Genomic DNA, 16,776 nt, shown 5'->3' with positions numbered 1-16,776 from the left:
ATGGAGTTGTGTATTTTCCGTAATTCACCATATTTTAACACGAAGTGTAATTTTTCGATAGACATTTCAATAGTGTTTGTCAGTTTGCCGTGCCACATCAACATCCAACTATAATTATTACCTTGATGAAAGGAAAATTAATAGTTCTCGGCCAAATTTAAAACGGTGCCATCTAAATTATTTTTTGAACATTATGTCAAAAATGATGACTTTAGTGGAACAATTAATTATCATTTAAAGTTACAGATGGAGTTCATATCAGGATTTTTTCATAAACATAGTTTAGCTTATCTTCCACTATGGCCTTAAAACAAATTACTTTGGGTGAGTAGTATTAAGTAGACCTTAATTATTTTTTCTGATGCAAAATATGTAAACTTAATCCTAGAAGAAATAAGGATCTATCTCTCGCAAGCGCTGCTAAGCGTGAGGTAGGTAATGTAGGATTCTGTAGCTTTAAAAACAAGCCCAGATACAAAGTGCAGATAAGAAATGGGAGCTTTCTCGATTTAATACCATACACACGTAAAATGCTTTATGCGTCTGAAAACGTACAAATTACGCGCCGCATACCAGAGACATGTTTACTTTCAACTTCTGATCGCAAATACACTGTTCACGATTACGAACAGTCTCAGTAAGGCCCGAGCCAAGTCTAAAAAACACCTTTTCTAGAAAACTACGTTTGATGTCATTTAATCACAAAGACAGAATTGTTCTCTGTTGCAAATCCTATCCACCTATATCCTATCCTAATCCAGAATGCATTGCAGGTGTGCATTGCACAAAAACCAATGGTATCCTATTCGAGAAGTCAAAAGACTTGACCTGCTAACGTCAGCTTCTGCGCTAAGCAAGTGTTCTTAATAGTACCATCAGAATTACATTCATCGTTGAATGAGGTGATTAAATTTTCAGAAACCACAATAACAGTAGGAGCCAAAGCGTATGATCGCTTCATAGAGCTCTGATTGGCCCCAGGTGACCAAGTCAGGTCTGATTTGTTCGTTCATCAGATCTTTGAAAGTGTTTCGGTGGATACTTACTGTCGTCCTGTTTACGTGTGACACAAAATATGGTATAAACGTCCTCCGCAATAGCGAAATTTTCCCGGTGTGCGGTAGTGACGCACAGTATACAACACTTATGTTTCTTTTGATTTGCTGGCTCCACCAAGAAATGGCAAATTGCGAGCGTACATTTTGAAAATCTTGGCAAAACTGCAGGTTTCAAGTACGAACACATGAAGTGGACTCTCACAGATACGTACATTTTGCCTATTCGTGAACTAATGCAAACATTTCGGTGGAGTCCCGGCTTAGGCCACCACATTAGGCGTGCGCGATCCTCGGGCGTGTGAGTAGCGCGGGCGCCGCGCGTGCGTCGCGAGCGCGTTGCGTGAGCGTCGCGTTTTGCTGCCCTGCGGCATTTGCAGCGCGCTCGCGGCGCGCACGCGCCGCTCTCCTTGACGTTTAACTGCTAAGGCGTTTAGCGGGCGGCGGGGATAGCGGGCGAAGGGGTAAGAACGCAACTCGAGCGCCGCGTGCTCGCCGCGAGCGCGTCGCTTGCACTCTTCACACATGCCGCAGGGCAGCTAAACGCGACGTTCACGCAGCGCGCTCACGACGCCCGCGCTACTCACACGCCCGAGGATCACGCACGCCTAATGTGGGGTCAGCCTTACCATAGTGAGTAAGTGCACAGAAAATCCCCGTCATACAAGTGTTTCTCCCCAGTAGTGAAACTATCCTACCCTATGCGCCTGCTGATGATGATGACTCATTTTATCATCCATCCAGCTATTCCCCAACTATGTTGGTGTTGGCTTCCAGTCACCGAATCTGTTTGAGTACCAATATTTTGCTTGGAGCGACTACCTATCTACCTATCTTCAATCCAGTCAACTACACAAGACGATATCCATGGTAAGACTGACAGACTTTCTGGCTTCTGGTTAGTCGCAGCAGCTGCAGAAAATGTACAAATGACAGCTTTGTCAGACTCAAAGCATATAGACATAGATTATAGCTGTTTCCTGTGAAAATTACTTACGCACCATACGTAATAATTTTCCAAATTGGCTGACTAGATCCAGAGATATTCACAACGTCACAAACTTTACTTCTTTTGTTTAGATAAATGGTCACATCCACAACACAACCTTGATCAATGAATCTATGCGACTGCTAAGTGCTAATCCTAATTATACTGTCACGTGAAAGAATGCACCTACGGGATAAGTAGTATTTTGACTATTCTATATTGCCCACGCAGACGAAGTTGCGGGCAACAGCTAGTATAAAATATTTTTCATTATCCTTAATATCTAGGTCTACACTTTTAACCTACAATCCTACAAAAGTCGTCTACACTTCTACAGACCAGACCGCATACAGCTCAGAGATATTGTCGAGACCTACAGCATGCATGATTTGCATATCTTGAACTGCAAAAAATACATACCAACGATTCTATTCATTGTGTCTAATGCACTCTTAGTCTGCGGCTTACTTATTTTTATTTTGTATTTTTTCCAATGTACCATGCTGCGTTGCTGGATGGAAATTACGTGAGCAAATTCTACGTCTGGTCTGAGGCAGCCAGAATCTTGAATAGATTCTACATTAGGCGATTGACTTATATGGATTTCCGAATTAGCTATAACCACACGGAGTCGTTAATAATACATGGCATAGCTGTGTGGCAATTTATTTAGGTAAATGTAGATCTTTGACTGCAAATACATATAAAAGGTAACGAGGTCAGAGTTCAAAGCTTTCTCGGCACAGATGTTTACGGAGAGTTCATGCCAGTTAGCCTTTCGGTCACTGAATTGTTAATGTTAATACTTGATACAATGAACCAAAATATTTTTTGTGTTAATTACACAAATCGTTAGGACTTGACCCGGATTGAAGCGCATTAACACGCACGACAACATTGCTTTGTCGTCCAAAGTTATATAGTAGTTTATTTTATCTGTTTATATTACCTGTCTGTACTAAAATGGCACGTTAAACTGTAGGTCCCCGCTGTCATTGAACATCCTTGGCAGTCGTTACGGGTAGTCAGAAGCCAGTAAGTCTGACACCAGTCTATCCAAGGGGTATCGGGTTGCCCGGGCAATTTGGTTGAGGAGGTCAGATAGGCAGTCGCTTCTTGTAAAGCACTGGTACTCAGCTGAATCCGGTTAGACTGGAAGCCGACTCCAACATGATTGGGAAAAGGCTCGGACGATGATGATTACCTGTACTAAAATGATGGGTCCACCATTTCCATAAAGCAGATGCGACACTTGTTCGAACAGTTTTTCCAGCCATATCCTGGATTCTTCAATGAAGTCTGTAAGTCAATAAAATTATTGCTTGATCAGTAAAGAGTGGTGTTAGTTGTGATTTTAATATTTGTTGATATATATATATTTCTTACCTTTATCAGTTGATCGCAATTTTATGTTCGGATATTTGCCGAGCAGCCAATAGGGTAATCCACCCTATAAAGAATAAATTAGTCACTACAGTGCAACAGTTATTAGGAACAGTTACTGGGCCAAGGTAGACTGGTAGCCGACCCAACACAGTTGGGAAAAATCTAGGATGATGATGATAAAACCATGAACAAACACGAAGAATTTATTAAGAAAACAACGACGTCTGAATTTTTCCTTATTATGTTGTATAATTTATTTATCTCGTAAAATACGGGAAATCCAGAGATAAGCAATACGCAGAAGCTTCATACCCCTTTTAATTGGAAATTTTACTAAAGAAGTAGGTACCTAATTAAAGTGCAAATGGATACCTATATAAATAAAGTGATATGAATTTTATGATGCTTCTTAAGTACCTACCTAATAAAGTTTAAGATAATAAATGTTAAGTTAATAGCAAATTACAAATTGAGACTTACCAGGTCTCTCTCAGCGCAAATGTAAGGGCCGACGCGCAACAGCACGTACAATCCCTCTTCTGCAGCAATGCGAATAAAATTAGCGATGTCTCGGTCACCATCGAATGAGTATTGTCTCTCCTCTGGTTCGTGGTAGCTCCATTCTACATATCTAAAGAAAAGCATATTCTTTGAGATTCCCAGTCGGGATCGATTATCAAGATAACTGTGAACTCAATAAGGCTCAATAGACCGGTGACCGAGTCATAAGTTATTTACGCCAATACTCCTTCCTATCAATTTTAATATTAGCATCGTACCTAGTTAATGAAATTTTAAAATTATGTTTGCTAAGCAATTGGCTATGAAAACATGCCAGTTAGGACTAAATTGCAGCCCCGGATCTAGGGGGGGGCAAGCCGGGGCCTATGCCCCGGGCGGCATATTCAGGGGGCGGCAAAATCAGGCGGCCGGCAGCCAAATTCACACTTCACAGACCAATGTCAACTCATCATTTAGGTATATAACTTTTACCACGAAATAAATAATAGCACAAGTACAGCAATAGTTACCTACAGGGCCGTCTTAACCTATGGTGCAGGGTGTGCGAATAACCCGGGCGCCTCGGTCTTAGGGGCGCCGCGGGACGCCCTACCACCAGGAAAAGTCGATGAAATTACACCCGTTTGATAAGGAAGTTCCACATTGTAGCATGATACTGACAAGAAAAGTTTCTAAAAAAGTCGAAAAAAAATTTCGCTCGCTACGCTCGCGTCTAAATGACAATGTATGTGCTGTTTTTTTTATTGTTTATTATTTTTATTGACACACCGAATCAACGAACATAAATGGCACTCGCTCTCATCACGGTTTCTATTTGTACATAATTCCCAGTTTAATTTGTGAATCTTCAAACAAATATTTTTAAAAATTTCGCGCTCGCTTCGCTCGTGCAATTTACATGCATTGCCTTGCTTCCTTCAAAAGTCAAATCCACGCTGTCTTACCTTTTATAAGTCAAATGTAGCAAAAAAAATATTTATGGAGTCTTTACAGCGCTTTTCAAAACTTATTAACTTTTTGTGTCACAAAACGAGTAACTAACTACTCTAAGTACTCTGATCAATATGTACTACTCAAAATCTTTCAATACATAGGTTGATGATTGCATCCAGGCGCTACATGAGCTAGTAACGGCCCTGCCTGCCTATATATTGATAGCTGAAATTATATGGGATGATGAAGGTGAAAATAAACATAATTAGGTAGGCGGGGCGGCATTTTTCAGTTTTTGCCCCGCCTAAAAAAAATTGAAGATCCGGGGCTGCTAAATTGACAATCACAAGAAGAATTTTAAGAGAGCTAGTTATATCCTTCAAGTATTTGAGAATTCTTACGAGGCAACGGAGTTAAGTCCAGCCGCTTTGAGTTTGCGCAGACGGTCTCTCCAATAGGCTGCGGGTAGTCTGAAGTAATGCAGGGAGCCAGAAACGATGCGCAGTGGCTTCCCATCCACCATGAATTTGTCATCAACTATGTTGATCTGCCGGCTCATTTGTTCTGCCTGTGATTTTATAAACGAATAGAAATAAAACAGTGTTACTTTTTTCTGGTTTTTGGACAATAACGAAACCATTTTTACTGGCACTTGTCTTTTTCTACTTATAACTGACCTAGATCTAAACTAACACTTCTTAAACATGGCAATGTTTTGAAAATGTTAAGATAGAAGTTAAAGTTGATTTGAATAATTAAGGGGCACAACAAAAACCCGTCATTTAGTTGTTACTTACAATTGAGCAGGTACAGTCATTAACATACAAAGATATATTTTATCCGTAGTTTAAGCCTACTTAGCTAGTATTTAAATAAACTATGTTTCAATTAACGCTCGGATGCTCTTTGAGGTTTTCCTAAATAGTTTGTGACGTGACGAAACGATCAGCTAGGCTGAAGATATTTAGATAAGAGCAAAAAGGATGCTCTAAAAATAATTCTTTTCTGCTGTCATTGAACTGCATCCTTGGCAGTCGTTACGGTTAGTCAGAAGCCAGTAAGTCTGACACCAGTTTTACCAAGGGGTATTGGGTTGCCCGAGTAACTGGGTTGAAGAGGTTAGATAGGTAGTCGCTCCTTGTATAATACTGGTACTCAGCTGCATCCGGTTGGACTAGAAGCCGACCTCAACATAGTTGGGAAAAGGCTCGGGAGATGATGAACTATATTATATTATGTATATCCTTGCATTGGCCAATGCATATTTACCGCTTGCACTTTTTGATATGCAATAGTTGTAAACGCCATGTGGCACGATCATATTATTTATTGGATATGGATAACACTGGATATCAAATTATCACGTCTATAAAATCTGTTTTATATAAATGACATGTTAATATTTATTCTGGAAAGTAGAATGTTGTCAAGTTTATTTTTTATGGCACGTCCTTCTAAAACAATTGAACTTCATGAAAAAGTAACTGGTATCTGTATGCAGCTATATGTTATCCATTTTAGGTATCTAAGCAATTTGACTTTGCTTAGGTTAAAGAAATAAATATGTGATTATGCATAAAAGTGGCGGATGATTATTTACCATCCGAATAGAACATCTGAAAATCCGAAAAGAAATTGTCTATTTCTGATTTATGTTTTAATATTTTTTCGTCTATGTGCTTATATTATGCCTTTGGTGTAAGTAGTTTGTTTATTTCATAGGTACCTTCTGACTCTATTGTTTCGCTGATGAGCGTTGAATATTGGGACATTTGAATTGGACATGCTAGGATCAGTAGGTCAATTGGAACAGAACCCGAGGATCTGCACTGCTGTCTAAAATGATTCATACTGACTATTACGATCCATATAGGTATGTCTATAAGAACTAAATAGGCAAAATTATGTCTAATAAATCAACATTTTTAAAAAGACCCAACTAAAAAAAACGTAAATAATATTGCCTTTCACTTTAAGCCGCTCATAATTTTTGAACATGTTTCCCTTATTTAAAACAGAACCACCTGATTAAAATATCTACCTTAATTTTGTTTAGCTAGATACTAAGATTTTTTTATTGATAGCTAGATTGATTAATTGAGAAGTAATAACCGTGAACGTATAACAATCTAACATATAAATAGGTAAACAAACTATCAGTCCTGTATAAAAATTAATAAAATATAAGACAGAGTTTCACTAGATTCGTACAAACCTTACCTTGGCTCGTGGATTCGACGAGTGAGAGGCATAGGAGTTAGTTACTTAAATTAAGTTTGTATCTTGCATCATAGTATGAATAATAATCATCTGTAGGTAAATTGAATTTATAATATTGGATACAAGTACAGGCAATGCTGGTATCGATATGTTGTACACCTATCTACCTCTCCAAAGGAGCTTAATGAAAAAACATTTTTCAAACATGAACTTAAGGTTTAATCAGGTGCCTTAGAGCGTAATCACACGCCGTAAATGGTTCTAGAAGTCGATGGCATAATAAATAACAGTAGCCTCTAGACACCGTCTTCTTGAGACACACGGAAAGTCTTTTTTGTTATTGTTTTTTTTTTTCCTTTTTTCGAAAAAAGTATAACAACTAATTACCTCGGCCACTGGCTCTGAAAGTCTTTCATTTCGCTTCTGTTCTACTTGAACGACCATGGGATCGAACACCTCGGAAGCATGTGCCCTGGTGAGGTCGCTTGCGACGCTCCATAAGGACACTGCCACAAACACGCTCCATTGCAACCTCATGCCTTATTCTGAAAATATAAATTATGAAATAATAAATAATATTAATAAAAATTTGAGTTAAAATAAAATAATGTGAAATTCTTGGAATATAATCTATTGTCACATGGAATACGGGACACATATGTCTACTATACAGTCCGAAACCCAAAAGAAGTTTCAACATCTAATTGTAATAGTGCGAAATTCAACTTCGAAGCCATAGGTTTCCTAGTGCTCATCTATCTTGTATTATTGATGTGTGACATTAACTCCGTCTTGTGACACACATTTAAAAATACGGCTATTTATAACAAAATATGGCATTATCATCGACTATACTTAATTAGAAAAAAAAACGTATAGTTTCTAGGGCGATAAAAAAAGATAGCTGTCACCTTTGCCATTTTTAGAAATTGAAAGGGTAGGAGTATTTTTATTTATTTACATTTAAATAAACACTTAATTTATATTTTTCATAAATTAATCATATGGTAGGCGTATAAGTAATTCGCATTTCGTTAATATTATAACTGAAGTTTTATTTTATACGTTTAATTGAGAACCAGTTTGAAAGCCTATAGAATAAAATTGAATAAAATAACCTCTAATATTTTGAAATCATTCTTATTGATTGCCAAATATATTTTAATTGAGACAGAAAGTGAAGTCTGTCTAACAACATCTATTAAAATGTGAGTACGAAACCAGATCTAAGAGGTCCCGTGGTCTGTGTCTCGCTTACACGGTGAGGCTAAAAAAAGCATAGACTTCACTGTCGGGCGGACAATATAACTTCAATTTAATTTTGTGGAAGGAAAATATTGATATACCAGCTTCCGCCAGTGAACTTCCCGGAGGCGAATTAAATATAGCCTATATAAAAAGTAAGAATAGCACCCGAAGTATGCGTTATATTACCTACTACCAAACTTTTGCCTTTATAATATGTATAAGTGTGATGTGATATTTAAGAGTGGTATAGTTTGTACCCACAACATTGGCAGATATTTGACATCTGGTATCGCACGAAAGAACTAAAATTTCCGTCACAGGGTATTTTTATAACCAGGTGTAGAACACTTGGAGTAGTGTTCGTCTTGCCTTTCTCTGTAACTACCATCCTATAGTAAGATACGAGTATGACAACCTCACAGTTTCCCGCCAACTGACCATAGTGTCTAGATGCACCATCCGCATCTATGCATTCAACGAGACGACAGATATCGTTGATGACACCTGATTATCATAATTATGTAGCTATATCTTACCCAATAAACCTTTAAAATATCAAAGCAAAATTATTTTTGTCATTCACTGAACCAGTTTAGGGATTTGTTCAATTCACCAGATTTGTTTAGGGAAAAGATAAAATCGTGTTGTTATTTTAACATCCTCCGTGATTTGATCAAATCCCTTAGGGAATTGATCAAATCCCCGTTTTTATCATATCCCTGCGACTGATATACTGACTTGGTATAACGAAAATCATAAAAAAATCTGTACCGCAGGAAACGATGCACCATGCACGGCATGAAGTCAAAATTCATTTCCTGTTCTTTAATCTAATACAAAAAGGAATAATCTTTCTCTAGATATTAATCTAAGTATAAGCAACGAGAAAGCCACTTTCTCAAATCTAGTGGGATTAATCGGTTAGCTTTTGATAACATTTTATAATATTTTTTCTTATATAAGTTAAGATAGAAGATGATACAAGCACACACATGCAAATTAACTACACAAACTCATTAGTTAAGCATGGCCAAAAGTATAATAATTTTAAATTTACAAAACCCATTAATTATTACCGCGCCTGATGTAGACCTCGACAAAATAAATACAAGGTTTATAAAAAAAGAAAATGCTTAATTAATATAATGTATGTACACTTACGAGTTAGGCTCTATGCAATTGACACAAAGTCAAATGTGACTTAGTATTTATAAAGCCGTGAATGTACATTTATATAGCCGCGTTACGGTTACGGGAAATCACTTAATATTTATCAAACCTATAGCTATTAAGGATAACAATGAAAAAAATACCTTTTGCTAATGACTTGAACAATGTTAAAAATGAAGTAATTATGGCCACTTTAGATAAGAGGTTTCGTGTTTTTTCCACATGTTACGAACCAAGAACACTAAACAGTTTTTACAATATAATTAATATAAAGACAGAAAAATTAAATGAAATCCCATGTGTGGCATATTCGTCTAATCATGGCATCTTCGTCGTCATCCCATATTTTAAGAGCGATATACGATATCAAATTCGTGGATACGTACCTACATCGATAAGTTAACGGCCTCGGGACCATGTGGCAGAACAAAATAATTTGGTACCGCCAGTTACATAAAATGAGAAGGAAAACAAACCTACAAACAGTGGGTGCATTAGTTGATAAACAAAGGAAACTTGCCAGACGGTTTATTATAATAACGTGTAATTAATTAATATCAACTTAGTTGTTTTGCTCAGAATTCGTTATTTTTATAAGTAGTTTCTAGATAGTACTATGCTGTATCTGATGTTTAAATATATTTTACATTATTATTTATTACGAGCCGTTTTCCCGCGGTTTCACGTGCGTCCCGTGGGAGCTACTGCCCGCACCGGGATAAAATATAGCCTATGTTACTCGCAGATAATATAGCTTTCTAATGGTGAATTAATATTTAAAATCGGTCCAGTAGTCTTTGAGTTTATCCATTACAACCAAACAAACAAAGTTTATCCATTACAACCAAACAAACAAAGTTTTCCTCTTTATAATATTAGTATAGATATAAGTACGGATTATAAGTTATGCATACAAAATTGCTGCAAATGAAAGAAGTTATTTTAAGTAGGTAGGTATCTATATAATAAATATTTTTAATTTATTTTTATAACTTTCATTTAATTACCAAAGCGAAACAGTTTTTATTTTTCATATACTTAATTGTAATTTTCGCCATCCTTTTTGGTTTTTAAGTTAATATTGTGATAAACAGTCTGGACCTCCGACTTTACAGCTTAAATACACATGCATAGCAACATGTATCCGAATTAAAAAAACTTTTTCAAAAAACTTTAATTTACCATAGAGTGAGAAACCGAGAGTCAGTAAGAAAACCGAGTGAGAAAATTGACACACGAGATCGTTCCTTCCTAGTGAATATTTAAGCGGTGAATGCTTAGTGCAAGAATGTGCAAGGAACCGGCGGCGTGAGTGCCCTGTCAATCATGCATTTCTCTACAGACGATCATACAGACATGTCATGTGTTCGGAACATGCTGAAAGGTGTTGTTGTACCTGCTTGTGGGGCTTGTGTGGCGGCAATGACCCTCGGCTTAACACTGGCAGTGAACTGTCTTGACCCCGGGGACCGAGTCGCGCGACGCTCGTCCAGTTACCAGAGGTACATAGGTTATTAGAGCGCGCAAGTACCTGTGGATGGCGTGTTTTATTTTTACGATGGACTCGATAGCTCGCGATACAGCGCGACCGTTCGCCTCGGCACTCCCTCTGACACTCGCTGATTTTGAACCTGTGACCGCACGGGCACACACTCCGAATGCAGATTAAAGACCTGATTTGAAAAACAAATTTTCGTATCTCTCGTAATAATGACACAATAACATTAAATAATACATTATGCGAATGAATACGTATTTAATATGATAAGTGATCGTTGTAAGTTATACCTAGGTACTAAAGAAGTTTTACTTGTTATTTATTTTTGTTACCGTTTTATTTACAGTCTTGCCAACTGTGTATAATTCCAAAGAATATTTTAAGTATGTTCTTATGGGTACGTCAATGAATGCAAGTGTCGGATGCATCACACATTTTACTATATAGTGATTATAATTTAATATGTGAGCAAAAAATCGAGACTGACTGTCTGAGCAGGTTTGTTTGAACGTTGTAAACTGGCTTACCTGTATAACTATCTAAGTATAGTGAAAGGTCACTTTACAATGCAATGATGGGTGGCTAGTCTCAGACAAGGTATGTTCAATGACATTGATGCTAATAAGAGGTTCTTATTAAAACGAGTTATTAATCGTAAGTATTTCGAAGTTTGCAGAAGCCATTTAGACCTCTGCAAGCTTAAATGAGGATCCAGTTACATAATGTTACATTTCTCTTTGGCAAACGAGATGTCATCTTAAGATTTATATCGGCGTTATAATAGTGAAACTTAAGAAGCTGCGGAGGAATATATGATTTATTGCAGGTAAAAGTGTTGTCGCTGGACATCAAATGAGCTACAAAGACTATTAACACTTCAGCATTACATTACAGTTCATTACTTCTATTGGATGAACTCTCAGAATCCAGTTTATAATTAAATTCTCACGAGTTCAGTGAAAGACTGCCGGGTAGTCTATACATTATTTATCACTTGTATTACGGACGCTATTGACATTATTGTACTAACAATGAGCATTACCGCAGGTGTCAATGATCTGAAGTGATTTAAGTGTGGGAGTTTTAGAAAATTTATTCATCAATAGTAATCTAGTAAAGAGGAAACTTACTTTGTTTGTTTGTATAAAAGCACCGAAAGTAAAACCGAGTTGGAAAAATATTGGAAGCTACACTCTCTCGGTGTGTCAGCTGAATCCGGTTAGACTGGAAGCCGACCCCAACATGGTTGGGAAAAAGGCTAGGAGGATGAGGATGACTCTCTCGGTGTGACATAGACTTATATTTTATTCGGGTACTGGAAGAGATTCCCCAGGAGGCGTTTAAAACCGTGAGGTACAGCTTGTGTCTTATCTATTGGGAAAACTGATACGTAAAATGATGTAATGAATCGAAAATAATTCGCTATCCCATTTCCAGTGATCATAGTGAGAAGGCCAACTCCTATCTAATCTATTGTTGTCGTACCTATAGCTGTAACCCCAAAGTCGACTGTTCCATGTTGTCTGCGATAAGCAACCCAACAAGACTTCTGTTTCGATTTTGTTTTTATAATTTAGTCTTTTGCTCTTCTCGAAGCGTTGCCGTTTTAGCAAACGCGTAGTCGGTATTTAAAATTAATTAATGAAAAAAAAAATCTGGGTTTCAGCCAGCAACATTTAGGGAAAATTATTATATTTTCACATATTTTTTTGAAAACTGATTTTAAGGTATATGTTTAAAATTCCATAATGTTTTCATTCCACATTTGTTAGATAGAGGGCGGCACTTGTATCCAGCAAATAGTTAAACAATCAGGTATTTAATCTTATAAGTAGTTACATCACTAAATCCTCCTCACGATGTACCTACTTGAAGCTCTAGATTAGGAGTATTTACCTATGATTGTTTTATTTTCTTTTGGGCGAAGTGACTAAAAATGTTTGTGTGAAGTGAGGCTTATTTTTATGACAAGGTATTTTTAAAAACCACTTTAGTAATAGTTAAAGTGCAGAGTTGGTGTTCTGTCTAGGTATAGGTACATAATTCATAATATCTAGGATTTTTTTAAATATAATTGTATCTTAACGGCTCCGAAACAATAAAAATTATTTCACTGTCAGGCTAACCTAGGCTATCCCCAAGTGACATAAACTTAGTCCACTTTATTATAAACATATAATCACCAACCCGCATTGAGCAAGCGTGGTGATTAATGCTCAATCCTTCTCCATGTGAGAGGAGGCCTGTGCCCAGCAGTGCGACGATAAAAAAAAAGGCTGTAACAGTAACAGTAACAGTAACAGTGGACTAAACCTATTCCTAAAGCGGGTACTTCTTAAAACCACGTTTTGTAATAAGGTGGATTATGTTTTATCCGGATACGGGACGGAGTTCCCTCGGGACGCGGGTGAAAATCATAAACCAATTAAGGAAGGTAGATGCGCGCCAGTTTTGGAACTATATTAGTTGTTGATTGAAATGTAGACATTTTTTGAATAATTATAACCGACATTAATAGATGTAAGGTCGTAAACAGCAGGTACCCACCTAACAAACGTTATTACAGTAATTATGGATGCTTAATTGAGAAACGGTCTTGTAATTATAGCACTTAGGTATTGTTTGATACCTACTGTGATAAAAATTCTGATTAATTCATTCCTTTTCATAAATGTGATCTGTATCTATCTTCACTTTATGGTATGTGTAGAAAAACTAACCCTTTGGAAATATTTTAACACATACTTGGGAGGTTATATTATGTTGTACAAAAAATGTAAAGAATTCAGTAGAAATTATACCTAAAAGCATATTTGAAAGTTAAAAAAAGTATTCATGGCCATGATTTCGAACGAGAACGTAAATTATTTTAAAATTAAAATTATAAATCCTTCCCAAAAAAACAATTTAGTCTACTAATATAAATGGTAATTAAGAAATATTTACATGCAAATTAGAACAGCGCTCATACATACTACGAATTATTTAGTGAGTCTGAATTCCCTGGTAATTGAGTTATATTGGAGAAATCGACAGTTGATAAATGAAAAAATTAACAAAAAATCTGGTAGGTATATATTCACTCTAATAAACATCTGGATTACGAGTATAATTTAAATGTTTGAATATTATTATTTTAATCAGTAGACACCTAAAAGTTCTAAAAGCGCAACTTGTCTGGTGACTGGTAAAAATAAATACTAACTAAGATTATTTTGAAATGGAGAAAGTAAAACTTTTTCTGTTTTGACAACTCAAAAACCAAAATGATTAACGGTTTTGGTAATTGCGGTACCTTGGACCCTGTGCCCGATATCGGTGGCCATCTATTTTTTATATTTTTAAATGTTTTATTTTTTATTTTTTTTATAATCTAATATTTAAAAATATAAATAATATGTTGAAAGATAAATAAAAGCATAAGAACGGTTTTGAAAATGAATGAATATGCAAGTTACGCTTACGGTGTTATTCAAAGTTTTATTTCCAAAAATATCTTTATTTTAATAAACTATGTAAATAAACTTTGCACTACGCATAGGTAATACAAGCTGTTGATTTGCATCCGTGCCACATTCAAGGACGTAATTGTCCTAATGATTTTTGACGCAAATCAACAATGAAATTGGTACGTTATATTTATTTTTTTATGGAAATCCATCAGTGTCACCCAGCCGTATTCGAGCTCGGCACGTGTGTTACTGTCCTTAAAACCACGCTGTACTCTCACACAAACGCAAACACAAAGCATACGCAACGATCATTCATAAAATTGAATACTATTAAATTACAAGAACAAAAAAAGCAGTACAGAGTGCTTAGTGCGAGTTTTCGTGAATTTTTTTACGGACTCACATGAGAGCGCGTATACTAAGATTTGTATGGAACAAAAACAGCTCCACCTAGTGTCAAAAATTGGAACCTGTTTTTGTTCCATACAAACAGTGTTGCCAACAGTTGTAGAAGCTTACCACCAGAGTCAACTTTTAAAACCACCAGAAAACCACTAACAAAAATTTATCCCACACTTAAAATCACCAAATTCACCACTAAAAAAATATTGTTTATATTTTATTGTAACCTAAAACAATTTAATCATCCAAAGATGTAACTCGGCAACGATAGAAAATTAAAACAGACAAAGCATTACATCTGTATAGCAATTCATCCGACCCGATCCGAATCCTTCACAAATTATAATCGGCGTAGTAGTTTCACAAATTGTTTAGTTACGCATTTGACCAATGAATGAGTACTTAATATAATTATATAGTAGTCGTTCACCTTTTTGTTTTGTAGATGCTTTTTTGACATTCCGTGAGACTTCAAATCTCCATAGTAACTTCTTAAAGTTGTACCACAAAACTTACATTTCGCTACTTGACCCGCAGTACTTTCAACATTTCGCCACTAAATAGGGGACTTAAACCACCAGTATTAGTGGAAAATCCACTAAGTTGGCAACACTGCATACAAATCTTAGTATACGCGCTCTCATGTGAGTCCGTAAAAAAATTCACGAAAACTCGCACTAAGCACTCAGATCACCTATTTGCCGCATGCCATGCTTCCAATTGATTCTTTACGTATTTCAATGTCAACCTCCTTGAATTTGGCACGGATGCAAATCAACACCTTATATAACATTATGCGGTCACACTGAATGGCTACCAAGGAAACGATAGAATAGTGCATATAGGTACAATACAACTGTCGTTTTGTTATTACGGTTATTAGGAATAGTACCTAGGGCTTGTAGTAGTTATGGATGCCAGAACTGAAGGCGAGGGCTGTATAAAGCCGGGTACGGCCATGAATGACAATACTCCACAAGTGTGTTGAAACATGTTTTTAAGGACCTTAGCACAGAGGTCCTAAGCGTACCTACTCGTCATTTACGCGAGCCTACGCGTACAAGATCTGCAGTGTTGCACAAATGCGCGAACGCAAAAATGTATCGTTTTGGATATCAGTTAAACTCATAACTTCGACGACAACAGACATTTTCTATAATTAGGATCTTCAGGCGAAGACGATTTATTTTTATTGCAAAAACTATAAATCATCTATTCCTCATACATTTCTATATTCCAATAAAATGACTGATAGGATCAACATATGCTTAGTATTGCGTGCTCTCTGTGAGCACATGCCCTTGCACCACATGGATGGACGCACCGCACATGTGTTTAAGTGCAAATTAATCACTCACAGCGCATTCATCTCATCGTCAGTATACACTTTCTAACAATTTCGATTGACACCACGTGGAAGCGTTCTAGGCTCATTTTGATTATAATTCTAGATCAAAGCGATTTCCAATGAACCCATCGATTTTACATTAGGTACTTTCGCATTATTATTGCTTATACTTATTTTAATGGCCCAACGAGCCCAGAGTACAGAATGATTATAGGAGCTATAATCATTTTCATCACCGCAACAATAAACGGTAGCCGCAACCGTAAACATTGGGTATACCTCACTTACCCTTCGAGTAGAAAAATTATCATTATTACCTTGATCCCGACTAGGAGCCCCTATAAACGTTGTCTGCCTCGTGCAGTACAATTTTGTACCATAAGAATATAAAGAAGAACAACAAAAGCGTTATCTACAATTATAATTTAAAACAACTGGTAAACACATTTTCTAATATGGTTCCACTACTCCTTTCTCAAAGAATTTATATTATAATCAGATTACAATAACTTAGCTGCCAATTACCATAAAGATTGAGGTAACGCCGCATCCTG

The 16,776-nt window shown here is 36.6% G+C and overlaps 1 protein-coding gene across 1 annotated transcript in view; it reads right to left on the bottom strand.

Moving 5' to 3' along the window:
• Positions 1–11,138, bottom strand: part of LOC124630910 (CAD protein) — a 28,349-nt gene extending 17,211 nt beyond the window's left edge. The window contains exons 1-6 of the mRNA XM_047164955.1: positions 10,919–11,138; positions 7,492–7,649; positions 5,286–5,452; positions 3,910–4,060; positions 3,430–3,493; positions 3,248–3,342 (exon numbers count right to left, since the gene is read on the bottom strand). Of these exons, the coding sequence (XP_047020911.1) occupies positions 3,248–3,342; positions 3,430–3,493; positions 3,910–4,060; positions 5,286–5,452; positions 7,492–7,641 (627 nt within the window). The 5' untranslated portion in view covers positions 7,642–7,649; positions 10,919–11,138. The remainder of the gene's footprint in view (positions 1–3,247; positions 3,343–3,429; positions 3,494–3,909; positions 4,061–5,285; positions 5,453–7,491; positions 7,650–10,918) is intronic.
• Positions 11,139–16,776: the final 5,638 nt, after the last annotated feature.

The sequence above is a fragment of the Helicoverpa zea genome, chromosome 6 (genome assembly GCF_022581195.2).
Source record: "Helicoverpa zea isolate HzStark_Cry1AcR chromosome 6, ilHelZeax1.1, whole genome shotgun sequence".
Taxonomy (NCBI): Eukaryota; Metazoa; Arthropoda; class Insecta; order Lepidoptera; family Noctuidae; genus Helicoverpa; species Helicoverpa zea.
This window is presented reverse-complemented; position numbering and strand designations above follow the sequence as displayed.